Raw genomic sequence first — 13,007 nt, forward strand, 5'->3', positions numbered from 1 at the left:
GAAAGTAGACATATATATCCGGGTTTGACTGAGGTGTTTAAGGCCATAAAAGAATTGAAGCAAACTTATTCTGACATATTTCCTCTATGTAGGATGCAAACAAGGAGATATAGTTTCAAATCAACAACAGATAATTTTAGACTGGATGTAAGAAAACTTGCTTTTGTTCTCTATCAGAACAAGTTAGTACTCAGCTTTGTACAGCAGAGAGCTTATGTAGATTTAAAAGGTGATTAGAAATATATTTGGAAGCAGTAGATAAAATATTAGACTTGACAAATTTTATCTTTTTATATTTCATTATTATTAACTTTTTAAATTAAATTAAATTTTTATTATCAAAATTTTTTATTTATACAAGTCAGAAGGTCGCTTTGCTCCCTTTTGCCTTGTGTCACACGAACCTGAATTATATGTGTTTATATTTAAATTTTTTTTATTGGGGTGAACCCCCTACACCCCATTCTTCAGCATTTTTGATTCATTTTCCGTTAATATAAAGAGATTTTTAGATGCCTTCAATTGTCCATACGAAAAACATATCGATGTTAAGTCAACACCAACCTTAGATAATGTTTGACCTTGACTTTTGTTTATTGTCATACTAAAACCCAATTTCACAGGAAATGTGTTCGTTGAAAAATGAAGTTATATTCTCCTTCGTTTGAATACATATGAATCCATGGAATATATGCTTTCAATCCAGCTCTGTCACCTATGATGTCTTCACAAACCAAACATTTCTTCCTTATTTCCATCACACTTAGTCTTGTGATGTAAAAGTAGTTTTTCATTTTTCGTATCTTTCTTTTCTTAACTGTGAAGCCTTTAACTTATTATTTTCATATTTTGTAATAATTGCTTTGTTTTCTTCGATATCAGGATTTTTAATTGCTGCTTCATGCTCAAGATCATTTCTTTTCTTCTCAGCCTTTCTGATACAATCTTTCTCTTTTCTATTACTGCCATTATTAACAACATTGCTAATAGCTGCAGAAACTTTTTAAAAAATTGAATCGTTTCCTTGAGACATGTAAAATTCTAAAAATGAAAATACTAAACTAAAAATTAAAAGCACTATAAATATTCTTTTATATATAGAAAAATTTAAAGACTGTAAAAAATTAAGAGTTCGTAAAAACGTCTTTGAGACAGACCTATCAATCACTTTGTAGTATGATGCAATAGAAGTCAGCCCCGCCTTGCGGAAAGTAAAAAATGTGCACATGAAAAAGCAAAATATTCTTTTATATGTAGATTTTCACATCAAATGCTACTTAAGCTTTGCTTCCTTGCATTGTTCTGTCATTTTATTATTATTAATAATAATAATAATAATAATGCATATTTTTTTAAAGATTAATTACTCTTCACAAAGAAATGACCTAAGAATATAAACAGAGCAACCCGTGGTGCATAAGAAAATAAAGGTGTGGGCTCCTACAAAATTAATTAGGAGGAGCTCCTTGAAAACTGGTCAGGGACTTTTGTGTTGCTTGAGCAGCATTGTACAGAAGTAATGTAAATAAAAAATCACTTTTAACCTATGGGAGATCTAAGTATTTGTTTATTTGAAAATTATATACAGATAAAAATCATATGAAATCAAAGATTATTAAATCAAACCTTTGATTTAATGTAGATATAAATCTACATTAATTTGGCCATCTACATATAAATTATATGTAGATGGCCAAAGTTCCATCTACATATAATTTCCAACTGAAAATGAACATATAATTTAGAATTGACATTCTAAATGTTAAAAGTTAAAAGTGCTTTAACCCTTCTTTTAATCAGGGATTTCCTTTGGAGAAAAAAAATTTATTTAAAGTCTACTAGATTTTTTATTTCAATAAATTTTATGACTTTTTTAATGTTTTATTTTCTGTATTATTATGGAACCATTTGGCTTCACCCTCCATCTCCACCAGCGCATATGCCCCTGCAATTGTGGATCACTGAAATCTTCTGCTATGCCACTATGACTGAATTATCTTTCTCTTAAAGTTTCCATGAGTTTGTTGAATGATGGGCCATCTGCTTTAAAGTGAAATTGCCTTTAATTGTTGATAGCCATTATTAAACTGCATTTAAAATGGAATCACATTTTGTTCCACATTTGTATAAGAAAAATTAGTTTGAAATCATGATAGATCAATATTTAATCATAAATGAATGCAAAACCCAGCACCAAGCTGAACGTAATGACCTGTGCAGCAATACATACAAGTTTACGAAGTTTAAGAAATGTCAAATGCGTGAGAGCTGTATTTCCCATTTACTGTAGCTGTATTGGTCAGAGACACACTGTTGTCAAAAATTAAGCCTTTATGCTATTTCTCTCATTAGTCTAATTGAATTAATGCATTAAAAAAACTTTTCAAAAATCGATTCCAAAGGGTTTTTTTTTTTTTTTTTTTTTTTTTTTTTTAAGACAGTTCATCTCACTGTCAGACATTTTTCAGTTTTATGAATTCTCAAAATTATTTTTATTTCAATTTTTATTTATTTTTTTATAAATTTGGCATGAAAAACATGTTATTTATCAAATTTTTTTTTTTGTTTTCAGGCCTGTCATGCATAAAGGCGTGGTATACAACTGTAGAGTTGCATTTCTAAAGAGGTGAGTTATAGTTTAAATGTATAAATCTTTGTTATTGTGTCTGCAGATAATGCATAGACATTTACAGTGCTTTTTTTGTAAAAAAAAATAGGTGCCGGTACTCATTCTTTGCTATCAGGACAAATTGAAAAGTAAAAGGATATGAAAAGTACTCTAAAAAATATTTTTCCTTTTACATTACTACTAAAGTAAAAATATTTTTACTTTAGTAGTAATGTTTTTAGAATAAGAACAACAAATTAAGTATATTAACACAGTTTATTAAGCATACATTTATTATTTAATTATATAAAAAAATAAGTAAAACGTGAGTAAAATAAGTAAAAATTAATAATAACATAAGTAAAAATAATTTTATAATAAAGTTTTTGTAGAATATTCCAAATTTTTATTAAGTTCTCATCCAACAATCTATGCCAGGGGTCAGCAACCTTTTTTAAGTGAAGAGCCATTTTTGATCTAATTAAAAAAAAAAAGAGAGAGCATCCGAAGAGTCGCACACCTCAGCTCAAGCTGGGAGGAGGAGGGGGGGAAGGCGAGTGTTTTTTTAAGAAATGGAATAGAGTAGGAAGGTGTTTATTAAAAAATATATATTTTTTGAAATATTATTTATTAATACTGAAAAAAACATAACAAACATTCAATTAGGTATAAATTAATGTGACTTTTGCTGCTGATGAACTTCTTGAGCGAGTCTCTCAATATCATGCGAGTATGTCATAATTAAACATGCTCGCATTGTTCAGATGACGGTTTCTTTATTTATTTTTAATATAGTTCATGTTTAAAAATATTTGCTCTCAGAAATATTTCGAACCAAAAACTGAGAGAAGTCCAAACGCAAATACTGTATTTTCAAATTTATATACGGGTCCAATAAGCTACTCCACGCATCGAACACAATTTGGTCTGCATTTTAAAGTCATCTATCGCTGTCCATTTGTGTAGAATTGCAAGAGCAGCCTTTTGCCTTTCCAAATCCTCAATTTCAGTTTTAAGGCATTTTACTCCACATTGCACTCCACATGTCCTTGATTTTTAAGTCCTCTAACTCCATTTCAAATTGTGCTTTATGTGAGCTGTAAAGTTAAAGAACCGCAGTTATGTGTTAAAAGAGCTTTATGCGGCTCGTGAGCCGCAGGTTGCCAACCCTATCCTATGCCGACTTCTTTTCTTCCTCTTTATGTGTCAGATGCTGAATGACGTTTCGGAAGCAGCCATGACTCGACATATTTTGCTGGATCGAAGCGGGTCAGCGGTGGGCATACAATTTTAAGAAACAGTAGTGAAGAAACTGTTTTGTCATCAACGAAGCGCGGGCAATCAGATTCATTTGTGAAAATCCTCGTTCACATTCACTCGATGAAATTGGTATCGTACTCAGAGCGTTCATCAAATTCTTCAATTCTTCCGAAACCTTATCAATTAGGTATCCACAAATTGCATCTCTTTCATTTAACTGTAACCTAATTTACAATTTTCTAACTTCACTTTCACCAAATGCCAACAATTCATGTTTAGAATGATTAATACCTTTGTTGTCCTCATTTTCCCGTCTCTCATCATCGGTATTGTCACTAGTTCTTAAATTAGATTTTTTTTTTTTTTTTGAAACTGTCAGTGTCATTCAGATATTCAGGTACTATGACCATGTAAACAGAGATAGGGAAAATTTACGGAAAAATGTGGATAACACACTTCCGCGAAACGACAGATGATTATTTGTCAGGGTAAAAGAAAATCATCCCTCCTAATTCTCAAACAGGGCGCTTACAGTTGATTCACAGCGGTATCCAACCTACGGCCCGCGAGGAAAGTGAACTAAAACAGCATTTTAAATTTTGTTAATTATCAAAAAAAATTATCGTTAAATGTTTTGTTCACTAAATTTAATTGTGTATTTATAAATGTAATTGTGTTAATAAAATTTTCGAATATTTTCAATTTTACTTTTACATGCAACAAGATATGGAAAATGTAACTTTGAATTTTTTTGAATATGACCCCTGTACGGGAACAGGTTGGACACCCCTGCAGTAGAAGGTGGGCCAGAGCTCATTGGGAATACACCTTGATCCACTCACTCTTGACTAGCGCGACTCCTCCATATGTGGGACAGGTGGTCGGATAGGTTTTATCAGGTACCACTAAGTTGTAGAATGTTTTAGCTCTCTTAATTAGCGCAGCAGCACTAATTGCCTGAAGGCCAGAAATGCGAACAGTGCGTACCGAGTTAATTCTCTCCTATCCGTTCGCTATATGAAAATTTTCTTTTCTCTCAACGGAAACTATTTTAAATGTAACTTCCAAGGGGAAGTCAAAATAATTCTCTATAAAAGGACTTCGTTAAACAGTGGTCCGACTGAGTAATTTGGAATTATAAAAATGGTCATACAGTTTTATGTCGAAAACAACTTAACAGTAGACAGTGAAAAATGTAAATTTAGTTAAATAACTTTAAGCTTATTTGAATAGTAGATAAACATGTGAAAAAAATTTACGGAATATTACAAATTTCGAAGTGCATTACATCCAAATGTCACATGTCACTGTTAATAAAGGTGCCGGTACGCCGTACCATTGTGTACTGTCCCAAAAAAAGCACTGGACATTTATATGCTGTGGTGTATAGATTTGAATATTCTGGCCTTGCTGTGGTTATTCTTCTGGTAATGATGACTAGTGAGTAGTAGTGGATCTACAATAATGTGCTGGCATTAAATTTAAAATTTTCTTTTCTTTTCCTTTTTTTTTTATTGCTAATTACCTTATTGAGAGTTTTATGAAATGGCAGTATGCAAACTGAACTGTGTTTACACGGTGCTTATACTTGTGTATTCCATCATTTCATGTATATTTGAAACATATCCTATATCTCTTGTATTTCCAATTTATTTGAAGTCTGTCCTGTGTTTCATGCAATTTTCAAATTTTAAATGAATTTTATGAATGCAGCATCTATACTTCAGGGTTATTTTAATGAAATAAATGTATTGCATTTCTTAAAATAACACTGAAGTAAGATGACACTGTTTAAGTGGGATATACCAACTGTGTGGTACTACACCCAGGGTAGTAGAGAATAAAAAGGACCTGGGGGTAATTGTGCGGTTAGATATGAAGTTTTCTGAGCAGTGTAGATGGGCTGCCAGAATAGGACATGGGTCTTATCAATGATGTACAGGAATTTTGCTAGCAAGAATAAGGAGGTGATTATCCCTTTGTAAAAGCAATGGTCAGGCCACACCTTGAGTGCTGTGTACAGCTCTGGAGGCCTCATTTTAAGGTTTAGACTAGAGTGAATACAGAGAAGGGCAACAAGATTGGTGAGGGGGAACAAAGGGGTATCTTACCAAGAAAGGCTAAAGTTCTGCAAATTGCAGCGTCTGGAGACTATGCACTTGCTAGGTGATCTGATTGAGGTGTATAAGGCCTTGAATGGCTTGAGCAGGCTCAATGCTGATGGAATTCTTCCTCTTGCTCAGATTACAAACCTGAGGGGGCATAAACTCAATGGAAGTCTGCCTTTAGCCAGCGGTTGGTAGTTGATTGCTGGAACAGACTTCCATCTATCATTCTGGTAGTTGATAGCTTAAATAAATTCAAGGAAGAACTGGACAAACGTTTGGAGAAAATGAGAAGTGTTTTTTTTTGGCTGATGCTATATAATCTTGGTTTCTTGTATCATATGCCTCTACTAATGCTAATATATGCAACACTGTAATTTAATGTGTGCATCAGCCAAAAAAAGCAACATGTGCATGCACGCACACACACGCACAACTTTAACAACTTTCCACATCACTTATCCATCCCCCTCCAATAGTTTGTCTAGTTCTTCCTTGAATTTATTCAAACTACCTACTCCACCTCAACAACAAATAGAAGTTTATTTCAACTATCAACAACCCACTAGTTGAAGGCAAACTTCCACATATCTATCCTGCAACCATCCTTAGCATGCATCTATGATTATGGCCCATTAAAAAAATTCATTCTTTCATTTTCTACAATCCTCAGCACCCTTCCTCAATTTGAATTTATTTATGCCCCCTCGTGTGTGTGTGTGTGTGTGTGTGTGTGTGTGTGTGTGTGTGTGTGTGTGTGTGTGTGTGTGTGTGTGTGTGTGTGTGTGTGTGTGTGTGTGTGTGTTTGATCAAGAGGAAGCTTGATCAATCCATTTAAAGCCTTAAAAACCTCAATCAGATCACCTAACAGGTGCCTACTCTCCAGATGCTGCAATTTTGAGAACAGAAACCTTTCTTGGTAAGAGCACTGTTTTGTTCCATTCCCCAGTCTCATTGCCCTTCTCAGCATTAATACAGCAGATCTACATCCTTCTTAAAATAAGGCCAACAAACCTGTATACCATTCTCGAGATGTGGCCTAACCATTGCATTGTGCACTGGAATAACCACCTCCTTATCCCTGCTAGCAAAATTCTGTATTGACAGGAATTGACAAACCCTATGAGCTTCCCAGGAATTTTCATTTTCCTACACTGAATGTAATACTACACAGTTGGTATTAATCTAGGCTTACTGCTACCCATATACAGTGGCTTGCATTTGTCAGTGTTAAACTTCAGTCGCCAGTAGCTATTTCTAAGCCCATCTGTCTAATTTTTTTCCATCTTGTTGCAGTATTGTACCTTAATTACTGTCGCTAACTGCCCTGCCTACCTTTGTATAGCCTGAAAACTTAGACATTAAGCCTAATATATCTTCATCAATATCATTAATAAATATAGAAAACAACAATGGGCCAAACACTGAACACTCTCCTCTAATAATATTAATCCATGAAGAGTAGCAGAGTCCACTGATAAGCACTCTCTGTCTTCTCACACTCAACCATCCCTTTATCCATAGCAGTAACCAGGGATGTGCTGGTAAATTTTTAACAACTGGCTCTCTAAAAGAAAGTAAGGGTACTGGTAATTTGAACAGATTTTAACTGCGGCCGCCGCTGCTAGGCAGCACCACCTGTCTCCAATGATCCATTTGTGTGGATGATGTCATCTGTCATGTGATTCGCCTGTCCTGGACCCCAGTGTGTTTTCATCGCTGGGGGTGGGGACGCTGCTGCTTCCCATGATTCTTTGTGCAACCACATGACTGCTCTGTGCTTCGATGGCTGCTTCCCATAATCCTTTGAGCAGGCCGGGCTCCATTATTATTACTATTATTTTTTATTTTAAATTTTGCTGCTGGATTGCGGTATACGTTATTTTCATAAAAATAATTTCATTTGGTGGGATTAAAACTGAGGTCTATGGGCAGGTACCCTAAACAGGAATATTATGGGAAATTATAAAGTTTTGAAATTAATTTCATTGATATGAATTTTTAAATTCTAAGGAGAAATTAAAAGTGAAATGAAATTAAAGGAAATTACAATGTTTACCTTATAAGGTAAACATTGTAATTTCCAAGCTTTAATTATAACGTTCTTATTATTCTCGTTAAAATTCAAAAATCTTCAATAAAGACAGTTTTAACGAATAAAAGTATTTTATTTGAATACTAAAGAGATAATATCAATGTGCACAGATCTTTACTAATAATAAAGTTTTCAATTCAAATAACATACCATTTTGAGGAAAGTCCATTCTTTTTTCATTTTACGTATGAAGTCTTCAAGTGTTGTTCGAGAAAGTATTCATCACTTGTTTGCAGTATGGAAAAATTTTCGAATTTCACCTCGTAGCACCGAAGTAATTGTGATGTCATTAAAGATGGACACCTCCTCTAGTAAAACCTACGACCATTTTTCAATGGATACTTTCTCTCTCCTAATTCTCTAACAAGGCTCTTACTGTAGCATCCTGTTAGAGAATTTGGAAATACTCCTTGATCTGCTCACTGTTAACTAGCGACTTCTTGGTATTTGGGATAGGTGGTCAGATAAGGTTTATGAGTACAACTAAGTTGTAGAATGGTAATTCCTTTAGCTCTCTTAATAAAGGTGCCCATACTCCAAACCATCCCAAAAAAAGCACTGACTGTACTTATCGCTGGGGTATATTTGTATAATTGTAGATAGTGAAAAGTATTGTTTGAGAAAGTATTCATCACTTGTTTGCAATATGAAAAAATTTTTGAATTCCACATCTTGGCACTGAAGTAATTGTGATGTCATTAAAGATGGACACCTCCTCTAGTAAAACTTATGACCCTTTTTCAATGGATACTTTCTCTTTCCTAATTCTCTAACAGGGCACTTACAGTAGCGTCCTGTTAGAGAATTTGGAAATACCCCTTGATCTGCTCATTGTTCACCAGTGAAACTTCTTGGTATGTGGGACAGGTTGTCATATGCGTTTTATGAGTACCATTAAGTTGTAGAATGGTAATCCCTTTAGCTCTCTTAATTCACGCTTTGCAGCAGCAGCACTAATTGCCTGAAAGCTAAATGTGCGAACAGTGCGTACCTTTAAATCTTTCCTAATTTGTTTGTTCTATGAAAATTTTCTTCACTCAATGGAAACTACTGTATTTTAAATGTAAATACCAAGGGGAATTCAAAGAAATTCACTAAATAGAAAAATTATCTATAAATTAGTTCGTTAAACTGAAGTCCATAACATTATGAACAATGTTACTGTCCTGAACAAGGTAAATGTTGGAAATGATCACAGAATGGTAAGATGCACACTTGATATAGATGTAAGAAAAGAAAGGAAAAAACTGACTCGAGTAAATAATACAAAGGTCTTTGAGTAACAGAAGAGGAGAAAAGCAGTATGTACTGGAACTTAAGAACAAGTTTGAGCTTCTGCAGACAGCTCAAACTTGAATTATTACAACTTTCTGAAAGTGATAAAGCCCAAGAAACCTATACGTAAAAAGAAATCCAAAGAAGAAAAAATTGGTCAAGAAACACTTGTCATGATGAACCGAAGACGACAAATGAAGAGGAAGAAAAACACTGACAAGGAGAAAATTGAGTATACTGAGTTATGCAAAGCCATTAGAAAGAGACTCAGAGAGGACATAAGAAAATTTAACACAAGAAAAGTAGAACAAGCATTAAGGGAAAACAAAGTATTTAAATCAGAAGCCATGAGCAGTAATACAGAAAGACAAATGATACTGAAACTGAAGAATAGCGATGGTGTACTTATAAATAGCAGAGATGGCATAATTCAAATACTAGACGACTACTATAAAGAGTTATACAAGGATCGAGGGAATGATGCCAGCAGTGGGGAAGATGGATCGAAAATTAGTAACACATACAACATACCTGATATCCTTCCTGATGAGGTAGAACATGCGTTGAAGAAAATGAAGAACGAGAAAGCCATGGGGGAAGATGAAATTATTGTACAGTTGTTAAAATTGGGAGGAAGAGACACGACACAAAAACTGGCAAGACTCTTCACAAAATGAATTAGAAAAGGTGTGATGCCTAAGGAGTGGAATAATACAATCATATTTTGCTGCATAAGAAAGGAGATAAATCAGAAATTGGAAATTATAGACCAGTTAGCTTGTTATCCCACATCTACAAGGGTCACAAGGGTTGTTCACAAGGGTCATTACTAACAGATTAGAAAGAATACTTGATGAGAATCGACCGAAAGAGCAAAGCTGGCTTTAGGATAGGATTCTCAACTATGGATCACCTTCACGTAATGTCACAACTAATGGAGAAAGAAAATGAATATAAAACACCATTATGCCTGGCATTTGTGGATCATGAAAAGGCATTTGACACCATACAGCATAAGGCAATGTTTCGGGCACTGGAAAGACAAAGCATAGCCCATATATTATGATTTTGAAGAAATATATGAGAATACTACCCCTTTATTAGACTAGACAAAGACAGTAGTAAATTTAAAATCGAGCAAGGAGTTCGACATGGAGACACAATATCTCCGAAATTGTTTACTGCTGCCCTTGAGGAAGCTTTCAGAAGATTAAACTGGTTGCAGAAAGAGTCAATGTGAATGTAGAGTACCTAAACCATTTATGATTTGCAGATGAGATTGTGGTCATAAGCCATGATCCCAAAGAATTAGAGGAAAATCTTAATCAGTTATGCAGAGTTAGTAAGGATTTTGGACTAAAGATGAATATGGCTAAAAGTAATGATGAACAAGTATGCCACAGGAAGGGATATAATGATTGAAGGAGCAGTAATTGAAAAGGTGGAGTCATATGCTTATCTGGGACAAGTCATTAGCTGTAATAATGATAAATGGCTGGAAGTCAAGAGAAGAATAAATTTTGGATGGATAGCATTCAGGAAATATAGTCACATACTGAGGAGCAATATCCCAATTTGTCTGAAATGTAAAATAATGAACCAATGTATGCTCCCCACCATGACTTATGGAAGTGAAACTTGGGCACTCACCAAAAGAATGAAAGAGAAGCTGAGAACTACACAGCGAAGAATGGAACGAATTCTATTGGGAATTCATGAGTTTGTGGGTAGTAAATGGATGGCCATTGTACAAAACAGAAGGAACTGAAAAGTTGCTGGAGAGGCCTTCATCCTGCAGTGGATTGAAAATGGATGATGATGAAACAGGTCCAATTGAGTAATTTAAAATTCTGAAAATGGTTATAAAGTTTTATATAGCAAATATCTTAACAATAGACAGCAAAAAATGCAAATTTAATTAAATAACTATAAATGTATATGAATAGTAGGTAACCATGTGAAAAAAATATACTGAATATTACAAATTTTTAAATGTACTGCATCCAAATGTCACATGTCACAATTAATAAAGGTTCCTGTATGCCGAACCGTTGCATACCGTCCCAAAAAAAAAAAAAGCACTGACTGAACCTGTCGCTGTGGTATATTTGTATAATTATAGATAGTGAAAACCTAACAATATAATAAATAAGAAAAGATATTTTGTATTTGGGGTAGAGGGAAATTCCATTTAAGCAACAGAACCTTCAGTGCGCCACCCAGGCAATTTGCCTATCTGCGCAAAAGTCTTAATCTTTTGTTTAATTCAATTTTATTTGTGTGATTTATTATCACTGCAATAGTTATTAGGCCAAAATTATTCTAAACATTTCTGTTGATTAAATAGTTCATTATATCGGTCTTTAGCCTGTGGTCACACAGAGATAAGCAAATATCCCGTGTGACCATAGTTACCGCCCCTTCCTCGTGGAGGAAGACCTCTACTCGTACGGCGGTTAAAAAATTTTTTATTCATGATAAAATTGTAGTCTCACACTGAGTCTCTCTCCAAGCACAGCACTATCTCTAATCATAATCTGTTCTTCTTCGATTTAAGGCCATTGCCTTTTCATACTCGGGACAAGTATGGTCTACAGCATTATGTTCTGCTGTCTGTTTTCTACGTTTGCAATTTATACAGCAAGGTGGCTTTTCCTTGTTCACACAATCTTTATAGGAATGTCCTTCGGTGGAACAATGTCCGCAGAACGCTTTCATTTTACAGGACTTTGCAATATGGCCAAAAGTCATGCATCTGTAACACTGGGTTACCGTGACAATGTCACGGACCCGACAGGCAGACCAATTGACGAACACTTTTCCTTTTCTGATCAACTGTTTATGGACAGGACCTGCTATCTGCACTATCCAGTTATTCAAATTCTTGCTCTTTGCTTTGTTCACAGATATCACGTTGAAACTTTCTTGGAATACTTCTTGGTTTACTCCATAATCTTTTAAGTTCTTAATCCATAATTGTTCTTTCAATTCATCTTTATTCACATCTAGTTCCACATCGTAAATCAAAACTTTAGGATTTCGCTTCGGTACCTTTTCTACACACAATTTTAGTTCTTTAAACTTTGGACAATTAGCGAGCATATCTATATCTTTTTCTGACTCTACTTCAAGGACGATGTTATTATCCAGAACAGTTCTTAGATTTTGGACTTTAACATTCTGTAGTTCAGGTCTCACATATCTAATTAGATCTTTTTTAATATCTTCACTACATTTATGTTTATTGTTCTTGGTAGTAATAATTGCTACCCTAGGTTTTGCAGCACACTTTTCTTTTACCACCGTAGCATATTCCTTTTTACTTTGTTCTTGAGTATCTTTCTTTTCAACCCTACTCACTTGTAGGTCTATCTCCAACTTTACTATGACCATTTCTAGATCATCCCATACTCGATGTTCTCTTTGTAATAGGAGAGCCCTTAATCTCTCTCGTGCCTCCACTATTTTTTCTAAACTAGTTACCACTGGTCCTTGTCCTGAACTTTTTATCATAGAGTTCAACAACTTCTTCATATTGTGTATCATTTCTAATTTCTTTTCTGGTGTCCAATTCTCCTGCTTTCCCTTTTTAGAAGCTGTATCCTGTGGTGTCCCTTCAGGAACTATTTCTTCCACTTCTTCCTGAACTTCAGAGTTTCCACTC

The 13,007-nt window shown here is 34.4% G+C and overlaps 1 protein-coding gene across 1 annotated transcript in view; it reads left to right on the forward strand.

The window, feature by feature from the left end:
* Positions 1 to 13,007, forward strand: part of Nadsyn (NAD synthetase) — a 370,732-nt gene that overhangs the window by 61,128 nt on the left and 296,597 nt on the right. The window contains exon 5 of the mRNA XM_090382985.1: positions 2,573 to 2,626. Within this exon, the coding sequence (XP_090239111.1) occupies positions 2,573 to 2,626 (54 nt within the window). The remainder of the gene's footprint in view (positions 1 to 2,572; positions 2,627 to 13,007) is intronic.

Source organism: Mastigoproctus giganteus, chromosome 10 (genome assembly GCF_048544385.1).
Source record: "Mastigoproctus giganteus isolate SK-2022 chromosome 10, ASM4854438v1, whole genome shotgun sequence".
NCBI classification, from domain to species: Eukaryota; Metazoa; Arthropoda; class Arachnida; order Uropygi; family Thelyphonidae; genus Mastigoproctus; species Mastigoproctus giganteus.